Source organism: Varanus komodoensis, unplaced genomic scaffold (genome assembly GCF_004798865.1).
Source record: "Varanus komodoensis strain SLA01 unplaced genomic scaffold, ASM479886v1 scaffold3, whole genome shotgun sequence".
Classification (NCBI taxonomy): Eukaryota; Metazoa; Chordata; class Lepidosauria; order Squamata; family Varanidae; genus Varanus; species Varanus komodoensis.
In genome coordinates this window covers 59,124,307-59,149,522 of record NW_025335761.1, presented here as the reverse complement: position 1 = coordinate 59,149,522, position 25,216 = coordinate 59,124,307, and the positions used below count along the sequence as shown (strand labels likewise).

At 47.9% G+C, this 25,216-nt stretch overlaps 1 protein-coding gene across 1 annotated transcript in view; it reads right to left on the bottom strand.

Annotated features, from left to right (window-relative positions):
- KCNH5 (potassium voltage-gated channel subfamily H member 5) overlaps window positions 1-25,216 on the bottom strand; it is a 200,413-nt gene that overhangs the window by 117,604 nt on the left and 57,593 nt on the right. Inside the window, exon 7 of the mRNA XM_044436976.1 lies at window positions 11,326-11,755. Within this exon, the coding sequence (XP_044292911.1) occupies window positions 11,326-11,755 (430 nt within the window). The remainder of the gene's footprint in view (window positions 1-11,325; window positions 11,756-25,216) is intronic.

Genomic DNA, 25,216 nt, shown 5'->3' with positions numbered 1-25,216 from the left:
GGCAAATTGCCTGTATTTGCCCAAAGTGCAGCACAAAGCCCTGGAATTTGTACCCATCTGTAACCAACTGCCAGAAAATTCATGGGGCCAAGATGGAGCATGTGCTGTGCAGGGATAGGAGGTGGCTTCCATATTTCTCATTCATTCAAGGTGTTGCTCTTGCTGTAGAGTAACAACTTGAATGAATGAGTTGGTCTGGATTAGTACGATTTGCACCTTTTTCTTGTTATGCAATCTGTGCAGATGATGCTAGAGATATGCTGTTCTTGGTTCTAAATTTGCACAAATATTTCTAGCAATTCTGCAAGAGCTGAACACAAAACCTCGGCTGACCCTGCTTTTGACCACTGAGTTGGCGATGTATCAAAAGTCATTGAGCTCTAGTACAACAAGTCTTCCAGTCTTGCACATCCCCAGTCAGATCATAGCCCCATTTTGACCAGAATTGCCAACACAACTCTCCAGAGTTCCAGGCAGAATCTTGAAACTGGGACCTTCTGCATGTTAAACCAGTGCTCTGACACTGAGCAATGTGAGAAGAAACATGCAAAACTCTACCTTGCCCCGAAGAAATGCGACAAAATGTTATTCCCCCCAGCTCCACTCAATAACTTTGCCCTCAAATCGGGCAGGAAGTTTTCCAAGGCCAACTGTGCACATTTAAATTGCAAGATATATGCCCTGAGAGAAGGGAAAGTGGGCCGATCCCCCAAAGCCATCACATTTCCATCATCTCCCATATGTAGAGGTCAACTTCTTAAAGGGGAGAACCTCCTCCACCCATGAAGGTGCTCCCCTTCAGAAAGTTTTCTCCACGTGTGGAAAGTATCTCTCCTTGCGCCTTTATACTACCAAACAATGGGATGTCTGGATCGATTGGCTGACATCTCAATCAATTCTACTTTTCAGGCTGTTATATATAGACAGAACAATCCAGTGTTTGCCACCCTGAATCTTCTGCCTTCCTGGAAGCCAAAGCAAGTTGCATGACAAGAAAGACAGACCGACCAAAGAAAACGCTATTGTGGAAATCTGGTTGCATTTTTCCAGTTACACACACACACACCACTCCAGCTCTGAATTTCCTTGGGTTTGCAGGTTGGGAGGCACAGAGAACAATAGCTTCTTTTTTTCTCCAACAGTCAAAGCAGCCTTCAGAATTTCAGAAATTCTCCCAAGCCCAGCAAAAACCTTCTTGTGTGACCTATTCAAGAGGGAACAGCTGAGTGAAAAGAAACAGGAGAAGAAGCAGAAAAGACAAAGAACTTCAGGGTAGCTCTGAGATTCCAGACTTGAAGCGGGGGGGAAAAAACCCTTCAGGGGTTTCTGTATTCAGAGCCTGAGAGGGCCAGATTGAAAATGCTGTTTATAGCCCGAGGTGTCCTCAATAACACACAATTTTTTTTTCCTGCATTTATTTAGGAATTGCCGCAGTGCTGCTACAAACATCCCCGTGCTTGTGAAAATACGAGAAAACTGTTAAAGGGAACGCTTACAGCAGGGACTTTGGAAAGAGAAGGTATGAATCATCTCCAGGTGGTTTGCTCCAATGCTTGCGTACTTGCTCACTCGCTTCCCTCCTGCCTTTTTGGATAAGGAAAGAGACATACAAGCTTCAGCTGCCAACTTTTTTCACCCACAGCAGCTTGAGCTGTCGACATTCACAGGAGTGGATCCTTCTGCCACTGAAAGCTTCACCTGCACCTTTCTGTACATCCAGCCCAAGAACAAGGCTCTGCATTTCTGGTCCACTGGTGACTAGATGTACACACAGGAGGTTTGTTTTTAACAAACATACCCTTCATTTATCTTATTACTGTTATTGCACTGAATTTCTATCCTGCCTTTTTCCCTCTTCTGATAAACCCGTGCGGCATACATAATTCTCTTCCAGTCCATTTTATCCTTTCATGTCCTAAGGGAGGGTGGATGGAAGTTGCAGTCCAACGTCTGGAGGGCCATGCATTCTCCATATTTGCCATGAAAATATCCCGTATGGCACAGTATGGCATGGCACTGATCACAGCGGTGATGGGACGCAGCTGTCCCATCCTCTCCACACAGACCTTCTTCTGGTTTGCCCTAAGCTATGAATTTGGGTGGGGGGAAGATGGCACATATAACCCACATGCCCCTATTTATTGGAGAACTTGAGCAATTTCTGGTCCTTCTGCTCTGTACAATTCTGTCCTTATTTTCTGTTTTGGGAAGAGGCAGGGGTTGCTTGTTGCTACTCATGAAGTCGCGTCTGACCCATCGCGACCCCATGGACAATATTCCTCCAGGCCTTCCTGTCCTCTACCATCCCCCCGGAGTCCACTCAATCTCACACCGACTGCTTCAGTGACTCCATCCAGCCACCTCATCCTCTGCTGTCCCCTTCTTCTTTTGCCCTCAATCATTCCCAGCATTAGGCTCTTCTCCAGAGAGTCCTTCCTTCTCATTCGGTGGCCAAAGTATTTGAGTTTCATCTTCAGGATCTGGCCTTCTAAAGAGTAGTCAGGGTTGACCTCCTCTAGGACTGACCGGTTTGATCACCTTGCAGTCCAATGGACTCGCAGGAGTCTCCTCCAGCACCACAATTCAAAGGCCTCAATCCTTTGGCGCTCAGCCTTCCTTATGGTCCAGCTTTCACAGCCATACATTGCAACTGGGAAAACCGTAGCCTTGACTATACGCACTTTTGTTGGCAGGGTGATGTCTCTGCTTTTTAGTATGCTGTCTAGATTTGCCATAGCTTTCCTCCCCAGGAGCAAGCGTCTTTCAATTTCTTAGCTGCAATCCCCATCTGCAGTGATCTTGGAGCCCAGGAAAATAAAATCTATCACTACCTCCATTTCTTCCTCATCTATTTGCCAGCTAGGGAGGCACCTTTTAAAAAAATATATATCCTGTTGCTGTGTGTGCTAGAGTTGCCAGGTCTGCTGTGAATCACCTGAGCAAGAAGCAGATGCACCAATTTCTCAGGTAATAGGTTGGTTTAGTCCCTGGGAATGCCGTGTCTTCCAGGTGTGCTGCAAGCAGGGAGATGAGGATTGCCCCTCTGTGAAGTTAGATCCTATTTCTGCACTTCTGCTCCCAGGATCGAGTGAACTGAATTGATGCAATACGCAAGAAGGTAGAGAATCATCTTTTGCCTGTCCCACATTCGTTATATTTTTATTATAATTGCAGGAGCCTGGCATGTGGTCTGGTTGTCTTGTTACCTGGGACAAAGTACTAGCAGGAAAATCAGGTGTTAGCCATCTCACCTTTTTGCAATCTTAGAGGTACAATCCTACGGACTTCTAACACTGTCTGGGAGATAACAGGATTTTTAAGGCTCTGTGCACCCCAAGTCCAAGCACCTTGCATGCCCCTGCTTGGCCCCCTCATTGCCAGCATGGAAAGACCTGCACCAGCTGCCTCTCCCGGGGGGGGCGGGGGGGGGGGAACCAGGTGACTGGCATGGAAAGATCTTGGGGCTGCGATTTTCTGCTGATTCCTATCAGTGCCTTGGCTTGCTTCCCTCCTGCTCCCTGGAGCTTTATCAAGAGGCCAAGTTTGGGAGCTCACAAGCATCTGCCACATGAAGGACAGGACTGTATCCTAAATCCACTCTATCTCATGTCTGCATCATGCTGCACATGAAAATCTGTTTGCATTGTACGTGTGTGCATGCTCACGTTTCCCCAAACACAAACTTATTTAATACACAGCACTGCCTATGATAGGCAGACAATTTCTCAGAGATAATGCTTTTTGTACAATATTTTTACCAATGTGCCCATTACCATGTGTTGTTTCCCCCCAGTTTATGCATTTGTGGGCAGATTCTTTTACACCAGAGGACTGAATTACAAAATTCTGAAAAGGGCAAATACTGAAGAGTAGTTGGTATTTCTGTTCATATTATAGCACTTTGAGAAGTGCAGCATAAGTAGCTTTGCAATAAAATGCAAGCCAAGTGAATTTCTTTCCCATTCCTTGACTAGATCTGTTTGCAGAGAAGCCACTTGAAAGAGTCCAGCACTTTGGAAAATTAGAAGAGCAATTAGACCAGCCGAATACAATATTTGCAAGCAAGAATTATCTGATTCCTCGTTAGGCTTCAAAGGGAACGATGATTGCATTGTTCTTGTTCAAACACATTATTTATGCATTTAGCTCTATGCAATTACAGCATTCTTCTGTATAATTGCAGTTCTAACTAAATAAATGTCATTCACTTTAAATTTCTGCAAGTTTGCTTTCCAAATCAGCCCCATAGGACTAAGTCAGGCATAGGTCAGACAAGATTGTAACAAGTCTTGCTTACATTCACACATTCACAAGCAGGGGTGTTAAGGGACAGGTAAATTAGCTAATTTTGGTTTCTGTTAATTTCTTAATTTCCCAACTGTACATACATTTTAGCCCATTTTGACATCAGTTCCTTAAAGACAAAGTCCACGAAATATTGTGCTTTTTATGCACACGTTTTGCAAATGACTTTCCCCACATTTTTGTTTGAACTTCACCTAAAGGTAGGCACTTTTGTGACTTCTTTTGAGTTGCATAATTGTGCCACAACATTCTGGAAAGCGTGAATCTTAGCATATAAGTGCATTTTGGTTGAGGTGTGGGCTCCGGAGAGGAGCAAACTGAGTAATTCAGACCAAACTAATTTCTCATCCAGGCCTTGCTGGCAATTCTTGCATCTCGTTCATAACCCTCTGCTGCTTTATCAAATATTGCTAAGGACATTTGAACATAGCCGCTCCTAAGTACAGCCAGGTCTACAGCGAGAGGAAACTCCCGTCAAACATTCTTGACATTTCTAAGTGTCAATGACACTGGCCGTCAGTGTCACATAAAGCGGACAGGGAGAACTCGTCTGTGGCATGAAGATATGGTAGGTCTGGATTCCAGAAGGCCCGCCCCTCTTCCCATCTGCAGAGAGTTAGTCTGGCAGAGCGGGACCCGAGGCCAGGACCTATCCCCACTGTGCTGTGAGGATCGCTGGGCGACTGGGAGCCAGTCACAGACTCTTAGACTGACCTTCCTCGCAGGGTTGTAGTTGTGAGAATAAGATGGAGCTTTGGCAGCTGCCTGGCATTCCTCACAAGAAGGGAAAAGAGGGAGGATGTAAATGTAGTGTAATAAGGATGTAAGAAAAGCCATGCTGGATTAGGCCAAAGGTCCATCCAGCCCAGCACTCATAGACACAGTGGCAAGCCAGCTGCCCACAGGCTCCCTCCAGCAGGATGGGTGCAAGGCCTCCTCCTGCCCAAGCTCCTCAGCAATGCTGTGTGCAGGCAGGCCGCCTCTGGGGAAGGAGGGAGCACACAGCCAGCAAGGCTAGTAGCCATGGAGAGCCCCCTCCCTCATCCACCTGCCCAAGCCCCTTTTAAAGCCATCCAGATTGGCAGCCATCAGCCCGTGCCACAGCAGCGGATTCTGCAGTTTAACGACGTACTGTCTGAAGAACAACTTACTTTCATCTGTCCAAAATCTGCTCCCAGTCAGCTTCATGGATGACCATGGGCTCCAGCGTTATGGAGAGGGAGGAAAATGTCTCCCTCTTCTCTTTCTCCACCCCATGCATCATCTCAAACCCTCCATCATGTCTCCCTGACTTGGCTTTTTCCAAGCTGAATCGTCCCAGTTGTTGTAGCCGCTCCTCACAGGGAGCTGCTCCAGCTCCCTTCTTTGTGCTTTTCCAGCCACCACCACCACCGAGGACGGAGGCCAGGAATGCTCGCCCTTCTCACTGGCCCAATCCAGAGACAAAGTCCGGCTGCAACTGTTTGCCACCCCACATTGTCACCACCCCATTTGTGGGAGGCGAAAATGGTGGGGAGGCATTTCAGGAGGGTGATACGGGGCATGAAATGGAGGATGACGTTTTCAGGGGAGCGGCTGCCAATGGTGCCTCCCCCCTCAGTATTTGCCCCCCACCCCTTTCCCAGAAGTGGCAATACTATTCCTAGTTAGACAGCCAGCTACTCCTGTGCATCCCCATAAAAAAGGACAAAAGAGGACACAGATTTGCATAGTATTTGCATATGCTAATTGGTATGTCACTGAGCCTGCTTGGGTGTCAACTGTTGACAGGAGCAGCAGGCCTCCTCTTTTCCCTTCTGCTGCAAAAGAGGCTGGATGGGTGGCTTTGACGATGCCCCTCCAAGTAGGACACATGGATCCCTCTGTTCCACCACCCCAAATGCTCCTGCAGCAGAGTGGCATCATCATGGCACTGCGGCCTCTGGAAAGGCTGTCACTGGTGCAGAAGAGATGGCGGGGGGGGGGTCCTCAGGGCAGCCATCAATGGGCACTTGCTGGGAGGACCACAGCCAGGGAGCCCCACAAAAAACCCCTTGCCCCCATTGCTCCTGCACCAGGATGACCCTGGTTTCCTACCTCTCTCTCTCTCTCTCTCTCTCTCTCTCTCTCTCTCTCTCTCTCTCACACACACACACACACACACACACACACACACACACAGCCTACAGGATGGTGTGTGACCCTCCGTCTAATTCCATGTACTCTCATTCTCCTCTGGGATCCTTAATGGAGAAAAAGGGAGAGAGACAGTGAGGAGTGAGTAAGCAAGGAGAACATGGTGGAGAAGGAGAAGCTCTCCTCTCACCCAGTGCTGACATTTGGCCCCCAAATTCCAAAGGGAAAGTCCATCAGAGCAGAACAAAGGTTCTGCTGTGAACACACCTGCTTTCCTGGCATGACAATGGAGCAAGCAATCTCTCTCCCTCTGGCTAGGGAGGCCATGAGGACCTCCAAGGCCTTCCACGCTTGCCTTCCTTCACTATTCCTGGGATCCATCCCCTGCCCTAAGGAGAGCCTCCGGAGCTTCTCACACCCTTCTTTGGCAAGAGTTTCGTGGGGTTTTCTGGGCCAATGCCACAAAAAGCCACTTCCCAGACACATCTTCTTCTGAGTTTCCTCTGCGAAAGACACATCTTCCTTCCTCTAAATCCTTCCAAGACAAGAATGAGGGGGATGTACTGCTTCCTATTTTGCAAACGCCGCCTTTAATGCATTGTTGTGGAAACAGGTTTTTCTCAGCAAGAGCTTTGCAAATGGGATGCTTTACATTAGTACTTGGCACCATTGATTATATTACAACAGGCGTCTCTAGCTGGGCCCATTCATCAGTGTGTTAGCAGACGAGGTTCAATGGCCCATGGGCAAGCACAACCTGCAAGGAAAGGGGGCAAATTCCCCATGCAATTAAGACCTCCACAGTGGGGGGAGAAAGCAAAATGTATGCTCGCTTTGCCGTCTGAACAATAAACTCTATGCTTGAGTTGCGGGTGGCTTGGGAAAACATTATTGATTAAAGCTTTATTTGAAGCAATTAGCAAAATCAGCATTCAGAGATGGGCTATTTTTCCATTACTGAGCCCAAAGATCTGAGCTTAACCCAGAATGGCTGATATTAACTGTCCCTGCTTTTTGTGGGGTTTTGAATAGGGAGGTAATTGAAGTGCATACAGGAACCGTTACTCTTGGATTTTTCTCACCTGCAATTTAATGTGGTGCAGCCCAGCTGTAGCTCTACCACCTCCTAACATCTGAGAGCGCTAAATAAGGAAGCCAGTGACCCCGAGACATGGACTATGGGGCAAAGGGCACCATCCAGCCCTCCCTGATGGGGTGACAGTCTACTGGTGGAGAGCATAAGAACATGAGAAAGGCCTTTCTTCATCAGAAAAGTGGTTTTGCTAGTCCAGCATGCTGTTTCCAATGGGGAGATGATGTGCGGGACTCGAGCACAAGACTAGAAGTGCCAATGGGGAGATGATGGCTGGAACTCAAGCACAAGACTTCTCTCCTCCATTTCCCCCATCATCTGGCAAACCGAGAACACAACCTCTAATACTGGAGGTATGACATAGTTATCATGTCTCATTTGCCCTGAGACCTTCATCATCCTCCAGAAATTGAAGTCATGTGAGATATGGCCACCACTATGGCTTATGGTAGTGAAATCCACAGCTCAGGAGTGCACGATGTGAAGAAGCATTTCCGGTGGAGAAGGTGGCACCCGCACCCCACAAGGTCTTGCCTGTGCCACAGTGGAGGCCCCTGCTGTCTTTCTTGTACCCACTACCAGTGCTCTATCAGGGACGTAGGCAGGACTGGGGCATTTGAGGAGCATGCAGAAGGCATGCCACAGAATCCTATGAGCCCTTGTACCTGAAGAGGACATGGAGCTGGCGTAGTTAAGGCACTCCCAGCTTCACCTCTGTAGGCTGTGGGGGTCTTCCATTTTGTGGGCAGAGCCTCCACCTGTCATGTCCTACCTGGAGGAGATTCTTTAGATGAAGAGGGCGAGCATAACACGCCCAGCCACAGCCAGATGCAGGGGCTGAGACTACAGCCAAGGGCCTTCCAATAGAGGACTGCCACCTGGACAGTCCCTGGACTTCCTCAGGGGCAGGAGCTGGAGTTGGAAGGGCTTCACCCCATAGAAAGGAGGAGGAGTTCCCAGATCCAGCAAAAGTCCACACAGCAGGCTGAGCATGGAGCCTCCCATAAAACACCATGCTGACCTAATTAGCCAGCTGTGCTGATTTACACCTGGCTATAATTTAGAGCCTCTTCTTTGCGGTAAACAACAAGAATTGTTATCAGTGCCTTTGGCTTCTTTTTAGACTAATCAGACACCTAGACTGTTGGCTTGCTTCCTTGGAACACCCCACCTGATTTAAATTCTGGATGCCTTCTGCCTTGACCTTTGGACTGAATTGGCTAATCTTTGGGTAGGTAACATGGAGGCTTGGCCCTTGTGGACACAGAGCACTACACTGTCTTGTCTGGCTCAGCTGAGAAGATGGACCAAGAATGCTCCACAACATCTGCACCAGTTATCAGAAAGCACAACAAGGCTTGCATTACAAGCTTAAGTGCCTGTGGAAATCTAGCAAGACCAAACTACCTTAAGTGCCCTCCTTGTATCCCCACTTATCAGTAAGTCGCTCAGCTGCAGCTGGACTTGCTGGGGTAGGAAACTTTCAGGATGTTTAGACTGCAGGGTGTCGTGGCATCAGCAGCAAAGAGTGCATCGCATGGTGCTTCATCCTCCCCGCCCTCTGGTTGGAAATGGACCTCTCAGGCAGCCTTTGCTGACTGTGTGTTCCAGCAGGTTGAAGCCTGCCTTGCAGTCCGGCTCACACTTTGCATTGCAAATAGCTGCTGCTAAACACTTTGGATGGTAGGTGAGCTGCAATGGGCACACAATGCAGAGCATTCCTCCTTGTAAGTAAACCTAGAGCTAGCGTATCACTTTTCTTGGGATGCCATGGCTGGTGGTAGACGTGTCATGAGTGGAGCAGGCTGGAGGCGGGGGACAGACTAGATGTCCCAGGAGACCCCTTCTGACTCACTCTGTTTCTGTGTTCCTGTCTCCCCGTTCCCTGAGAGCCAGCAAGGAGGTTCTGGAGATGGTGCTGGCAATGGTGGCTTGGACACCCCACTCCAGTAGTTGGATTGGTGTGCAGGCCTGGCATAAGGCAAGGCAGTGCTACCCAGCAAGGTTAAAACCTGTGCATTCGCACTCTGAGAGTTAGGAGTATGTGCAGAATGACATACAATATTTTGTAACCCCCAGATAGTCTTTCCCAGCCACTCAAACAATGCTGTGCCGTGGAGATTTTCATCTGTCTGAAGGGCGATTGGTTTGGTAGCATGCAAGAAGAGGAGTCCCTTTTGTACTGTCATTTTCACGGATGCTCTGCAGGAGCTGTAGATCAGCAGGGAAATTGGAAGCAGAGCGAGGTGGGCGCAAAATAACCCATACAATATATTGTGTCTCAAAAGCATCTCGGCTGCCTCCGGCTCCCATGGTGACAAGGGACACCATTCTCTGGAGATAAAAACAGATGTTGCAGCCTAGCCAGGCTGCCTACCCATCACAATTTTTGAGCGTGAAAAGAACTGAAACACCTCCAGCAGCAAAATGTTGTTTTGATACGGCCACAGAAATTTACTCCAGCTTGACCTCCACAAGCCCATTCTGAGGGCACCATTTTAAACCTCATTACAGATGACATTTTAAGAGCAGGTAAATTGTCTGAGATACACAGACAGCCACCATCATCCTATAAACAGGCTTGCCTGGCATGAGGTGTCAGGGATGAAGCACATCCGAAAGGCCCATATGCCTCTGAAGCATGTCACCTTATCTTTCCCTCCTCCAAGCTTCCCAAAGACAGCTGCACTAATACACACACAGGATGCAAAACACAGACCCCAACCTTTGCATGGCAGAGCTCATTGGCACCTTACACAGCTGCAATCCTGGATCAGCCACTAAGGGTAAACATACCATGAACCTGCAGGAAGTTCCAGCTCTCTGAGGATACTAGGATGCACACCTTTCCAAACAGGTGCATGTCATATTCAAATGTTACCATTTTATGTGCATGCGGCACAGAATAGAAGGTGTTCTGTGCCTCTAAAAAACCTAAAATTTAATGTGCCGACTGACCCTTTAAGATGGATGTAAAGATTACATTAGAATGGTCATAGCCATATCTGGGACATTATGAAGTCAGAATGTACCAGGATTCTACTGGAAGGAAGAAGCATAGCTGCTAATAGCTAGAAACATAGCTCTGATACACCCAGAGGCAACATAAACCATGGGTAGGAAGGATGGTGCAGGACCAGGGACCTTCAGAGGTGGTAGCCTCCAGTGATGGGGACACTGATGAGGCACCAGAACCAGTTCCTGGTCCTTCTGAACTAGGTCTCAGTGGCTCTGACCCCATACACCGAAGCCCCAAGAGGTGCCATTAGACCTCAGGAAGGGCCCAAGACTCCTCTAGGGAACAGAGAAACTCTGAGGAGTAGTCCCATCCTCCAACCTTCACTCCCCAGGAGAAGCCAGCACCTATGGGAAAAGGCACTGGGCCTTTCACAGTCATACTGCACACAGGGGAGTGGGGTTGCCAGAAAGACCCCCTGACATGATTGAAGAATCCTGACACAGTCAGTGAAGGAGGAACTTATCATAGGTGAGGTCCAGGATTGCTGTCCCTAGTCCAGAAATCAACCCAAACTTCAGATGTGATCCAGACACTAATCTCATGTTGCACGTCCTTACCTGAGGTGTCTCCCAATGCACAGCATATAAACCCAGGTGGAGTATGACAAGATAAGGCTTCCAGAGCTGTTATCCTACTCAACAACTTGAGTAAAACAGCCACAAGCCAAACTCCCTGCATTCCGTGTCCACCCAACAAGCATCGCTTCTGCAATTTGGTTGTGAGGATGTACAAAATCTCACAGCCCACCCAAAACCATTGAGAATCAGAATTGAAATCAGCACATCCTACTTACAGCCAACCATCATCATGGCCACTGAAAAGATCTTCTCTCCGTCGGTGGTTGGAGCAATGTTTCCAAATCCTATCGTCGTAAGGCTTGTCATGGTAAAGTAGAGAGAAGTTATATAAAGCGAGTCTTTACTGGGTCCTCCTTCCCACTGCCCTGATCCAGTCGTGTTGTACCTGTACGGAGTCCCAATACTCTCCGCCAACTGGCAAAGCCAGCTGTCCTTCTTGAGGGTATTTGTGATTTCATCAATGACCTCATAGTCTCCGATGCTGTACCATATGCAAGCAAGCCAATGGGCTACTAGTCCAAAGACACACACCAGGAGCACCAGCACTGCGGCTCCATATTCCAGGTAATGGTCCAACTTCCTGGCGACACGGCCCAATCGCAGGAGGCGCACCACTTTTAAGGAACTGAAGAGACTGCTGATCCCCTAGGAAGGAAAACAAAACTTTACTACTGCGTGAAATTATTGGCACAGTATATTGTGGAGACCGTGGGTTGGGAAACTTTATTTCTCCCTCTCTCATAATACTAGAACCCAGTGGGGTCATCCCATGAAGCTGAGGAACGGAAAATTCAGCACAGATAAGTGAGGGGGATTCTTAACTAGGGAATCCATTATCACAGGAGCTCCATGGTCCTTTCTTGTCTTCTGTCTTCCAGGCCTTTTAACTGGGGATGCCATGAATTGAACCTGGAACTCCCAGCATGCAGAATGTGGGTTCTGCTATTGAGCTCTCCGTAATAGCTATCTTTTAAAGCACTTCTGCATGGTGCTGAGCCCAGTCTGCAGCATGGATAGCAACTTCAAAGAGTAAAATTGGGAATGGAGACACAGCCCCTGGATTAGTTCTGTGTCTCAAGCTATTTCTGGAAGCCCTGAACATGGCTACTGAAGTTGGAAAAGAAACATGCTTAGGCTGTAGAATCACATAATAGTAGAGTCGGAAGGGGCCATGAAGGCCATTGGGTCCAACCCCTTGCTGCTGCAGGATGCCAATTTACACCACCCAACTCAGATGGCTGCCCAGTTTCCCCTTGAATGTCTCTCATACGGGACAGTCCGCCACCTTTCCAGGCAACTGGTTCCACCGCCATATTGCTCTGACAGTGAGGAAGTTTTTCCTGATGTCCAGCCTGAATCCGGATACTCACAACTTGAGTTGGTTGTTCTGTGTCCTACACTTGGGTATCAACGAGAAGAGATCTTGACCTTACTCTTTATGACAGCTTTTCAGGTATTTTTAGAGGGACATCATGTTCCCCCTCAGCCTTCTCTTGCACTCCTGTCCCACCCAGAGGCCTCCCTGGCACCTGGCTGGACACCGTGGGAACAACCCAGATTAAATAGACCTTGCTCTGATCCAAGTGTTCAGTCTGGCATTTCTGATTGGCTGGCAATGTCATCTGCCTACCCAGTTCTTAAGATAGGACTGGAGGCTAATGAGTGATTGTGGAAATGTCGTGTACTGTGGCTTTGCACTTGTGCTTGAAACGGAAACAGAAGTTTTGCTCTGCTGTGGTTGTTGCTATGCTCGTTCAGTGTCCATGCAGGACTAATACACACAATAACAGAGTCAGGGAGTGGGGGCTTGATTAGAACAGGTGGGTGGGCAGAGGAAAACTAGCTTTGGCAGACAACACAATATGGAAACACATCCACCAAAATCATTCCATAGCAAAAGATACAGCAGCCCAAGACGTTTCATTCAACAGACAGCAGCCAGGCAAAATGTTTGTTCATTCCTTGCCAGGTTTAAATTGCCCTTTTCTCTGTACATCATTATCAAATCCGTCTAGTCAAAATGTTGGATAATTATATTATCAAGGTGTAGAACACTGGCTTTTCTTTCGGCATAGGAATAAAATGCAATTGCCTCATCTATCTGGAATTTTCCTTTTGCTTTTTTAATCTCACATGGACTCTCAAAATAGTGTGCACGTGTCTGTGAGGTTTCAACTCCTGATATGTTGAACGAAGGGGTCAGTGACCAGAGGCTGCTAAGCTACCTCCAGCCCTAAGACAAATACGAGCAGTTCATCCTCACCGAAAACATTGTGTCCCAGGGAACTGGGTCTCTTCAGCCTGGAGAAGAGGAGACTCAGAGGGGATCTGTTGGCGACATACAGGTATGTGAGGGGATGTCACATGGAGGTGGGTAGAGACCTGTTCTCCCCTGCAGAGGAAGGCAGAATGCGCTCCAACGGAGCAAAGCTCAGGGAACCAAGGTTCTATTTGGATGCCAGGAAGCACTTCCTGACAGTCAGGACCCCGAGAGTGTGGAATGGGCTTCCACGAGAGGTTGTTGAGACCCCATTGGTGAGGGTGTTCAAAGATAGGCTGGACATGCACATGGTGGGCACGTCGTGAGCGGAGCCGGCTGGTGCCAGAGGTCAGACTAGATGACCCGGGAGACCCCTTCTGACTCACTCTGTTTCTATGTTTCTATGTGTCTGGAGTGAGCAAGCCACATGGCTGGGGGACCTGTTCACAAAAGGGGTCACTTATGCACTCCCCCCCCCCAAAGAGTAGCAGAAAAGAGAAGAAAATGTGCATATAATCTACATCTGCAAATACAATTGCAAATTTACTGATAATATTCCCATTCTGCCTTTTTTCTCCTACGAGGAACACAAAGCAGCTCCCTTCCTTCTCTGTTTGGTCCTCTGAACAACCCTTTGAGGTAGATCAGGCTGAGAAGAAGGTAAGTGGCCTCCCATAACTCAATGAGCTTCATGGCATGTGGGAATAGAACCCAGGTCTCCTGCGTCCCCTCTAGCCACATCTCCCCGCTGGATTCCATGTTGAAATAATTACTCTAACTGAAGAATCAATAAGACCCATCTCTGCATCCAGAGGAGGACTGTGGCAATGTATCTGCTGCTGATGGGCAAGTTTACATCCACAGCGTCCCCTCCTCCTTTAGCCTGAAGCTGACCTTGGACCATACCACTATCCAGATAAAAGAAGGGTGCACAATCTTTTCGGCACCATTTAATGCTGGCTCATGGACACTGATGACCGTAGGAAGTTCTGTGTGGGTTAACATGGAAAGACAGTGGGTCTGGGGAGTGTGAGAGATGCACACTGCCTCTACAACTGGAACAGAGGACTGGCAAGCCCTTCAAACAGAGAGCTGGCAAGTCCTCAAGTAGGGGGCTGCCCTCCAGTGGAGGCTGGTGCTCCAGTATCACCAGGCTTGGTATCCGCTCGGGCTTCTACTCCAAACTTTTGAGGAGCTATCCATGGTGCCAACTCTATTCAGGGGAGAGAGTTCAGCACTGTAGACAAGCTCCTTCGGAGCTCAGGGTAAGATCAAGAGTGGACAGCAGAGCTGCCTGTCTCCCCAGATGACAACAGTTTGGGGAGGGGCCTGCCCCCTTCAAAGTGGGACACACGGCCACTTCATTGGTGACGGTTAGCTTTGGCAGAGAGGGGCCTCTGACTGTCCACAAGGAGTATCTCTAACCGGCGCACGGTTGCAAAAGGCCCAATGGGAATCCCAGCATGAGTCATAAGCTGGTGGAAATTCTACACGCAAATGAATCCTCGAAGAGAGACATTTCAAGTTGAGCTACTTATACAGAGCTTAGTCCCCAAAGCCCCTGTGAGCTTTTTGATCTTTCTGTTCTGGTGTTAATGTTAGCTGCATCCCCGGCCCTAGAAAAAGAGGAGGAATTTCTTTTTTTCTTTTTTAGTGATAAACCAGCCTTCCCCAGCCTGGTGCCTTCCAGATGTGATCCACCATTCCCAGCCAGCCTGGGCATTGTGATGATGGGAATTGCAGTGTTACACATCTGGGCAGCCCCAGTTTGGGAAATCTAGTTGTTGATGTTACATTACATAGCAACATAGGTGAGATAAAAACATAGTTCTGTTCATCATAAAGGCTTTTAAAAGCATGGTTCATGCAAAACATTGTTGTCCTGCTTTTAGGAATGCATGGGAATTTTATTTTTGCTTGCAAAACAAGCTAGCATGCCCATTCAAGGCTCTGAATAGAAGCACATCTGTGGAAAAGAAATCCAAATTGTCAAAGACATGCTCAAAATCATCTTATTTCTGATTTGCTTCATTCCTGATTTGCTTCAGTGTACTGAAGTAATTTGCACAAATTACTTCAATACACCGAAACAGTTCCACTTTAGTCTATGGAGAAAATGGGAATTGTGTGAACAGGAATCAGTCATGAGGCAAACAACAAGATGATCAGCAAGAATCCTAGTGCTCCCAGACATGGCTTGTTGGTCCATCCCCACCTTGCTTTGAAAACGCCCATTTCTAGCCAGCATGAGAAATGCCACCATAACTTATGGAAACACCGTAATGGGCTTCCACAGGAGGTGGTTGAGGCCCCATTGGTGCAGGTGTTCAAAGATAGGCTGGACATGCACATCGTGGGCATGTCTTGAGCGGAGCCGGCTGGAGCTGGAGGTCAGACTAGATGGCCCAGGAGACCCCTTCTGACTTGCTCTGTTTCTATGTTCTATGTTTCTAACTTTGCTGGAAATGACCTCAAGCTGAAAAAGGTTCTGTGGCAACCACAGTTTCCCACAAACAGCCCTAGAAGAAGCCTCGTTTGTCTCCATTCCACCTCCATCCAGGATTTGGACATTCAATTGGTCCCTCCTTAGAGGAGGAAGGGCTGACAGAGGGACAGAGCTGGCCTCACCCTTAGGCCGGGCAAGGTGCCTTTCAAATAGAGGATGGCGGGGCGAGTGTGTGGTGTGGAGTGGAAGCCCCAGGAGGTCGGTGGTGTTGCCCACGACTTAGGCAGGGCTCCCAGAACTAGTGATGGGGGTATCTCCTCCTCCTTGACCTCAGGTAGCCACTAGTGAATTTCCAAAGAAAAGAGGGAAAGCACCACCCAAAGACAAGGATGGAAAGAGGAGGCTGCTTGGCATGAAATATCCAATGTGTTAAAGTATAGCTAAAGATGCATATTTAGAAATTATTCTTATATTTCACATTGAAATGCTGTAGTGTGAAAGATGATGACCAGGTGGCTTATGTGGCTTGCTTGGCTAGCCACCTGGGAGCACCAGGTGATGGACACCTTCATGGCCCTTTTGCTCTTCCTCCAGAAGGTCCTTTTCCCTTAAACTGCACCAGGACTGGGCAGCCAGTTAGATGGGGGATACTTCCCAAGCATAGTACAGACTTCCAGAGTGCCTTCAAACAGAGTACAGTCCCCAGTGAAGGAGGACATGTGGCCACCCTACCCCAGGGTGCAACAGCTCTTCATTGAGTCCAGGGTGCTGGTGGTACATCTCCCTTCTAAAAGTGTCCAAGCATTTCCGTTGGTGCAAAGAACTGCTTTCTGGTGTCAGTTCTGGTGCTGATGTGAGGTCGGTTGGGCTGAGAGTCTGGGATTGGCCCCAAGTCACCCAGTTGGCTCCATGGCTGAGTGAGGACTAGAACCCGGATTGCCCGAGTCCCAGTCCCACGCTCTTAACCACTAGAACACACTGTCCTATGGGTGCGTGTGTGTGTGTGTGGGGGGGTGACTCAGTAGAGACACAATTGAGCCTGATGCTTTCGTAACCTGTCAGCCACGTGCAGCCAGAGCCCTGCTGAGCAGTTCCTCCTATGGCAGGAAGAGATCCTTCATCTGCAGTGCCCCTTTCCAGACCTGGAAACTGCCCAGCCAGTCATTTCCAGAGCCCTCAAGACCACGTGCGCCAAATCCCTCTGCGTACCACAGCACAGTTCTTCCCGAGCTCTCCCTCTACTTCCCACACTGCCTTTTGATTCTTGTTCTGGAGCGGTTCCAAGTTTTGTGCCATTTCCCTCCCTCCCTCGCTCCCTCCCTGCCACATCCCCGTTGTGCGCAGCAACCAGGGTTACGAATCAGCCCCACTTCCGTCAGCATTCTTCTAAGCCTGCATCCAAAAGGATCACTGCACCTCCCTTGTTTCCTGAGCAAAAGCCCCTTTCCTTTGCTCTCCCTCTCCCACAGCAGCGGCATTCCAACACCAATGACAAACAAACTGATGGGCCTTTGCACTTCCCTGGAAGGCTTCACAGGCAGAACAAGCCCTCAATTAGACCTGGCATTCGTTAGGATGTCTCCCACAAAAGATCTGAATTTAAATCATGGGCACCCAACATCTGTTTCTCTGTATATACAGTTCTTTGCAGGGAGAGAGATGTCAGAGGAGGGTAATTAAAATTCAACAGCCCATAGCCTAAACGTTCAGTTATAAATCTTGCATAAACAGAGATCTTGTGAACAAATACTTCAGTGACTCTTTGTTCTCAGTCTACCTCTGCAAAACTCTTTACAGGCTCTCGAATATTCATGATATCAGGACATTTTTAAATGTATGTTATCCTCGCGTATGGTGTAACACAGATTAAGGTTGGGATGAAGCTTTTTGGAATCTGTCCCTCCAGAACCTGCAGACTCCCTCTCATGCTTGGTCTGGTCCCAGAAAGCAAGCTGAGCCAAGAAGGAGTCTGCAAATTTTTCCTTAGATGCAGAAAAATTAGAAAGGGTCCAGAGGAGGGCAAGAAAGATGATCCAGAGTTTGGAAACACTGCCCTGTGAGGAGAGACTGGGAGAACTGGGCATGTTCAACCTTGAGAAGAGAAGACTGAGGGGGGACATGATATCCCTGTATAAGGACCTCCAAGGCTGTCACAAGGAGGAAGGTCAAAACCTCTTCTCGCTGATACCAGAGTGTAGGACACGGAATAATCAGTTCAAAATGCGACAACCCAGATTCAGGCTGGACATCAGGAAAAGCTTCCTCACTGTCAGAGCAATATGGCAGTGGGACCAGCTGCCTGGAGAGGTGGGGGGCTCTCCCACACTGGGGACTTTCTGAAAGAACCTGGACAGCCATCTGAGTGGGATGGTGCAACATGGTGTCCTGCAACAGCAGGGGGCTGGACCCGATGGCCTTCATGGCCCCTTCCGGCTCTGCTATGATTCTTTGAAATGCTCAGAGACCCCCAGTTGCACAGCCAGCAACCTTCTCTGTCAGGAGTGGCCACAGGGTGCTGAAAAGGGGCACTGAGGGGTGTAACTTGCTGTCCAGCAATAGCAGGAGGCAGGACCAAGGGGCCTTCTGGCCCCTTCCAGCTCTACTATGCTATGGCCAGTCTATTCCAGAAGTGAATTATGATGAGGATTCAATCTCAGATGATCCAAAATGAAGAAGGAAAGGGCTTCAGTGCCAAGGAGACCTGCTGGAAAAGCTGCATCTGCTGAAATTAAGGGAGGACCATCGCAACTCAACGGCAGAACACCTGCAGATGGTTCCAGATTCATTCCGTACCACCTCCAGAAAAGACTGAGAAATGCTAAATGCCATCATGTCCTGAGATCTTGTAAGCCGTCCTGAGATCTTGTATAATAGAACGGCACACAAAAGCTTTTAATAAATAAATAAAATAAATGTCATCTCTGCCCCATGGCAACCCCATGAATGAGTGCCCTCCAGAACTCCCAGTCCTTGGCAGCCCTGCTCAGCCCTTATAAACTCAAGGCTGTGACTTCCTTCATGGAACTGATTCATCTCATCTTTGTCTTCCTCCTCTTCTTCTGCCTTGACTTTCCGCAGCATGATTGTCTTCTCCAGTGAGTCTCACCTTCTCCTGATGTGCCCAAAGTAGGGGCGGTGTCCATCCCCAATCCCTGGAGAGCAGCTGTCAGTCAGTGTGGACAATACTGAGCTCAGTGGCTCAAGCTCGCAGTGGAAGGCAGCTTCCCAAGATCTCCCATCTTGTGGACACCCTAGAACTGGAGCGGTGATTTAGCCGAGATCTGGGCTGCACACCGTCTGCCGTACTTTCAAATTCAACAGAAAAAGGTGTCCCTGAAACATGCTGCCTCATCTGGCAGTGTGAACCTACCCAAGGAATGAAATTTTCATTGCGGGCCCTGCCAAGGGTCTCCTCTAAAGGAGGTCTGAAGGGTGGCAGCAAGAGAGGCGGCTTTCTTGGTGGTGGCTCTCAAAGGTCTACCTGGCATCAACATGGTCATAATCCTGGTAGCAGGTTAAGGCTTTCTCTTCTCCCAGACAACTCATAGCACATGATAAGGTCCTAGGATTTTTTTAAGGTCCTAGAATTCTTAATATTTAAGGACCATTGTTATGGTCCTAGGATTTTTAATAGGTTCTGTGTTTTTATATCTGTATGGTTTTATGTTATACTGTTGCATTTAAATCTTAGGGTTTAAATTTTTGTGAATGACTCGGAGAATCCTGGCTCTTGGGTGGCATAGAGATGTGAAAAATGAAATGCATGGCCACTGTGCAGCACCTCATGCGTTTGTGATATGTAGGATCCTTGCCACCCTAGTCCCTAGTAGGGTTGGGCAAATCTGACCAGTCTAATTCCAGTTTAATTCTTACGTAAAGATAACAAATCATCAAAAGGAAGAGCAAGAGTCCTGTGCTTCTTTATCCACAGTTCACTCCTGGGCAGCGGACTGACTGTTCCTCACAATGGTGAGATGTCCAGGTCTCATGATGTTTTCTAATGTTGCATTTATGCATAAAAATGTGCATATACAAAGGACACAAAAATAAGTCTGTTCTCCCTTCCCTTCCCATGTGCAAGTTTTGGGCAATGCACATCCTCCAATCTGATGATGCTAAAGTGGTCACACTAGGCCTAAAGAAGGTAAGGTTTGTTTTTGCTACGTAGCAGTATACCTGCTTGCTGGATACAATGACCAAGCCATCTCCATCTTCTGTCATCTGCTGGAATGCTCATAAAGCTTCCTTGCAAGAAGATTTAGGAGAAGTAACCCTTTCCAGTAAAGTAGAGCAAATGGCGGTATTTTAGGGCTAATTGTGTTAGCCTTCCATTTGTGAAGCTTGTCACGGTACCCACAGCGAAGGTTAATGCACTGCGGTTTTCCAAGATGCAACTGGGTAAATGAAGGAAGCTACGTCCACATCCATCAAATAAGCAACAGAAATCAGAGTCACTGACAATTGGTTTCCTTTATCTAAATTAACCACTCACCTGTCACTCTGCCATGTGCAGAGCCCAAAAAAGGGAACCAGCTGCTTAAAAGAATGGCAAACCGGGACACTGATTTGCATGGGACATATCCTGTTATATGTCTGTATATACTCAGGCAGAAATAATTATTATAATTTCAGTAGTAGTAGAATATGTCACATCTTCATGGGGAAGATGTCATCCGGTGAGCCATGGGGCCCCACATTCTCCTGTCTGGGTGACCACGTTGGTGGTCAATGTTCACGCTCTTCTGTCCTTCCATCATGTGGTTCTTTGGCCTTAAATTGGAGTTAGACTAGACAACCCTACTAGGGATGTGTGAAGAATCCATTTAGGGCTGGTAGAAATCTGTCAGATTTTCTCAGTTCGCTCCCCATCCCCTCAAGAGTCTAGTTCACCAACCATGAACTTGGGCCAATGCATTGCACTGGAAGTCAAGCCAACCTGAAGGCTTCCTCTGAAATTTGCACAAACAGCACCTGTAAGACGCATGGTTTTCATGCAACTTGAGCGATTTGTACAGATCTTGCAAAGCCAGGTGCTTTTTTTGGGAGCTGTTGTGTGCAAATTCATTGGAGGTATAGAAAAAAAACACACAAATTGTGGTCCATTTACAGATGGAAGTCCTCCAAAAACAGAAACAATACCCCTTCCACTTGGCCTGCTTCCAATAATTTCTCCAATTATGAAAATGAAGGAGCAGCAAATAATTGGATAGACCAATTATGAATGAATCGTTTTCAATCATGAAAACAAATGAAATAGCCAGAGTGACAAAACTTTTCCTCACTCTTAGTAGCAACTCCTTCTCCTATAAAGTATGGTACTTAGGTTGCACTCAAGCGACAGTCTGAAGTCGTTTTGATGGAACACTTCCCCATGTGTTCCACATATCTTTGTTAAAGGGAATCGTTCAACAGTTAAATTATAACTTCAAATTAATTCATGCTTGTAGCTCCTCCGTCATGGAGCGCTAGAAGGAGATGCAGTTTCACATCTTTTTAAGTACTGAACAATTCCCCTCGAATGGATTTTTTTAAATGGAATTATTCAATTACCAGTGAGATCTGCAACAAGATGTGTATCTGTTTTGTCCCGACGAAGCAGAACCCCCAAGATGCAGCTGGGATTAACAGGGCTCCTGTGACAAAAACCCTCTGAGGGAGACTGTGAACATTGTTCACCACTCTGGGATACCTAGTCTATGAAAGGCAAGTTACATATTTTAGAAAAAACAATGGGTTGTAGGATCTGCCCTAGGATTTGACTGAAATCAAACGAACTTAGTCCTAACTAGCATGTGTACCACTGCCTTCAAAGGGTCTACTCAAGATATGACTAAGTATGTTTCCAGCCCAAAGACTCCAAGGACAAAACAAATCTTGAAAATGCCTTCTGTCTCTCTCTCTCGACCCCCCCCCCCCCCCCCCCCCCGCCGCCATTCCTGCTTACACTATCTGCTTCATTAGTCTGGTGTTGGTGAGGAATGCACACCCACCCCATGGCTGAAAGGATGCTCCCAATGAACAGTTTGCAAAGTGAGAAGAACGCCTGAGCCCTATACGTCTGCTTAACTCTGATGACTTCATAGAATTATAGAGTCAGAAGGGGCCAGAAAGTCATCAGGTTCAACCCCCCTGCTCAGTGCAGGCCTCCATGTTATAGCATCCCTCTCAGAGGGCTGTCCAGTTGCATCGCGAATGTCTCTAGTGTGGAAGAGCCCACAACCTCCCTATGATGGAAGCGAACATAATTTATGGAAAGAATCTGGAGAACGTGGGAAGGATGACAACACTGAGTCTGTCCTACTTCAGACACATCATGAGAAGGCACGGCTGCCTGGAGAAGACCATCATGCTGGGAACAGTGAAGGCAGAAGGAGAGGAGGAAGACCAAACAGGAGATGGATGGATTCCATCACGGAAGTCACAGCCTTGACCTTAGAAGAGGGTCTGTCATGGATAGGACATTTTGGAGGGCTGTCATTCATGGGATCAAATCAGAGGCAACTTGAAAGTCCATAACAACAACAAAGCAAAGCAGTCAGTCAGTCAGTCAGTCAGTCAATAAGATACTATATCTGAGAAGTGCAGAATTGGGACGTGAAACTCGGTCTGTAGGAAAGGTAGAGGAAAGAATGAGAGGAGAGGCATGTTTGCCTCAGGCAGATGAAAGTTTCTGCTCCCTGCTGGAAGTGAGATAATCAGCTTCCTGGTTTGTACATCGCTCCCCCTAAATCAGCTCTCTCAACAACTGCATGGTGGATGATTCACAGATTCACACAAGCCATTTGAACCTCCAGGATACTGGAACTCCAAGTTCACTGAATTCAGTTCAAGGAAACTCTGCTCCTGCACGGAAGGTTTTCCCCCTTTCTGCTTGTTAATTCTTTAATGTTTATTTGTTGCTATTTGCGACTGTTTATAGATGCCTGTTTAAGAATAGAACAGCTTACTAAACACTGCAGCCTGTGTAATACAGAAAGCAAAACAATCTGTTTCCCGTGCAAACAATGCAGGCTGCCAAGAGAAGAGAGTGTATCCAGAGCTACCATTGTGCGCACGGACGTCATTATTCTGCATGAAACAACAGTTGCCACAGAAAGGGTGCATCAAGGTGAGGATTTTCCTGTGCAATTGGCCTCCCCAGTGCCGGCTCCAGGTTTGGGGGGACACTTGGCTGGGACACCCTTAACGGGTTCCAGCACTCAGAGAATGGACCTTCCCAATTCCATCACAATCAGTTTTTCTTCATCTTCTTCGTCTTCTCTCCATCATCTACTGCTCTTTCTTCTCACCAGCAGCTGGAGATGTGTGAGGAATCCATTTGGGGGCTGAAATCGATGGGATTCCCTGGGCTCGGCATCCTGGACTCAGGCCTGCCTGCTTTCTCACAGCCGTGAGTCCAACCCGAGGCAAGCCCGCCAAGCTGGTCCATGGGCACCCACCCAGAAAGGAACCCAGGCGAACACTGTGAAGTAGCGCCTTTCTCCCACACACAAGACCTTCAGCCTTTGTTTGTGCTGCGTGTGCTGCAGAAGAAGGTGGCTGGCTGAACAGCCAGAGCTCAGCCAGCACGTGCCAACTTCTTCTCAGCTCACTTCCCAAATGAGTGCCAAACAGGACAGGAAGTCCAAGACACAGAAGAGGGCTGGGCTGGATTCCGGAGAAGAGCATCGCAACCCTACGCACCTCCCAGCACTGGCTGAGCCCAAGCAAAAGTGGCAAGCGGGGCTCCTTCTCAGCAGGGTGCTGCAAACAGCAGAAATAAACTACCTTTCTCAGGTGGGCAAGGTGTGCCCCATCTGTTCTTCTGTGAGCACCACCAAAGCTGTGCTGCCATACCGCAAGAGTCCGCTGCCAGCTGTTGGCATCCAGGCACTGAACCTGCTGGTCCCACTGGCGCTGTGCTCATTATGACAGCAGAATGGCCCGGGGGGGGGGCACAGTTCTGAGGGGAGAGATGTGCTCAGTGGACCAGCTGAAGTGGCCCATCCCGCCTCTGCCTGAAGGACTGCCAGAGTGCTCTGTGGGATGGGCTCAGAACCACCCGAAGGATGAGTGCAAGGTCTTTGAAGGTGTCCACCCACAGCCCATGGACAGCGGACCGAGCAAGGAGTTCAGGTCACCTGCTCACGGTGTTCTACCAAGTGGTGAAAATTTCTGTATTTCTATTCAAACTATAGTAATTCCTGAACCCACATTGATACAGATTAATCCGCATATGCCATTTTCATGCAAACAAGTGCACCGGTGTGCTCTTTTCTGTGGGATACATTCCTTATCTTTGGACGACTTGCCGGTGGCTACCTTACAGGTCAGTGGGCCCCTGCCAGAGTCTTCGACAGGTGAAGATGATTCCACACCTGGCCCTGACTCTTTCCCAACATTTTACAGGGATCCAAACCATGTGACCTTCCTTTTGAATCCCCCCCCCCATGTTTTCCCATTGCTTCTTCCATCTTCTTTCGTACTGGAATGAACATGGGGAGACAGGGCCAATAGGACTCCTCCACTTCAAGCAAGATGTTTCACTTGCCCCCCCAGAAAATGCCCAGTATCATGATTAGTGGAGAAGGAAGAGGAGGAGGAGAAAGCTCTGTTAATTCTGGACTGGAGGGGAAAAACAATACTCTGCTTTACTCTCTCTATCTTCCTGCCAGACCTCTGTCACTTGCAAGGTCCGTATACAGTATACTTTCATTGCAGGCCATCTCAACCGTATCCCCAAGTGCAGCACAATGATGTAAGGATGGGCTCCTTTCCCGGGATCTGTTCCTTGCTCTCCCATCCTTCTCAAACATTCCACACCACCGTCTGAAAGGAGCGCCTTCATTCCAGAAGGAGCATGTAGCCAAGACCTCGTGGGTGGGCATTAAAAATGGAACATCCTTCGACTAAGATGAATGAAGGGCCATCTATTGGGAAGTCATGTATCTTCATTTACAAAGGAAACAAGGCTGGTTTTGGCATATTTACTCTCTGCCCTCCCCATGCGTCAAGCTTTAGTGTTGTAGAGAACAATCAAACAAAGGGCTTATGAAAGAGCTGCTGTCTTTTGGAATAACACTTTTGTTGCAGGTTGGCTTTTAAGACTTAGGGCTTTTTGTGTTTACACACACACACACACACTTGGGCACTCTCACACACACATATACATCCATACATATAAGTTTGAGAAGGAATACTCCCAAAGATGTGACTATTCCTTCCCACTGAAGCAGTGTATAAATATTGTAAGTAGACTATAATAAATAAAGATTCAGGAAAACAACCAGCAATTTCAAGTATCCAATGTACTTGTTAGCAATTCAATGACGGAGGTTAAAATCCCAAAGCATCTCACCTCCCACTTTCTCCTTCCTTCCTTCCCCTCCCTTTTTAATATTTCTTCCTTTTACTATATAGT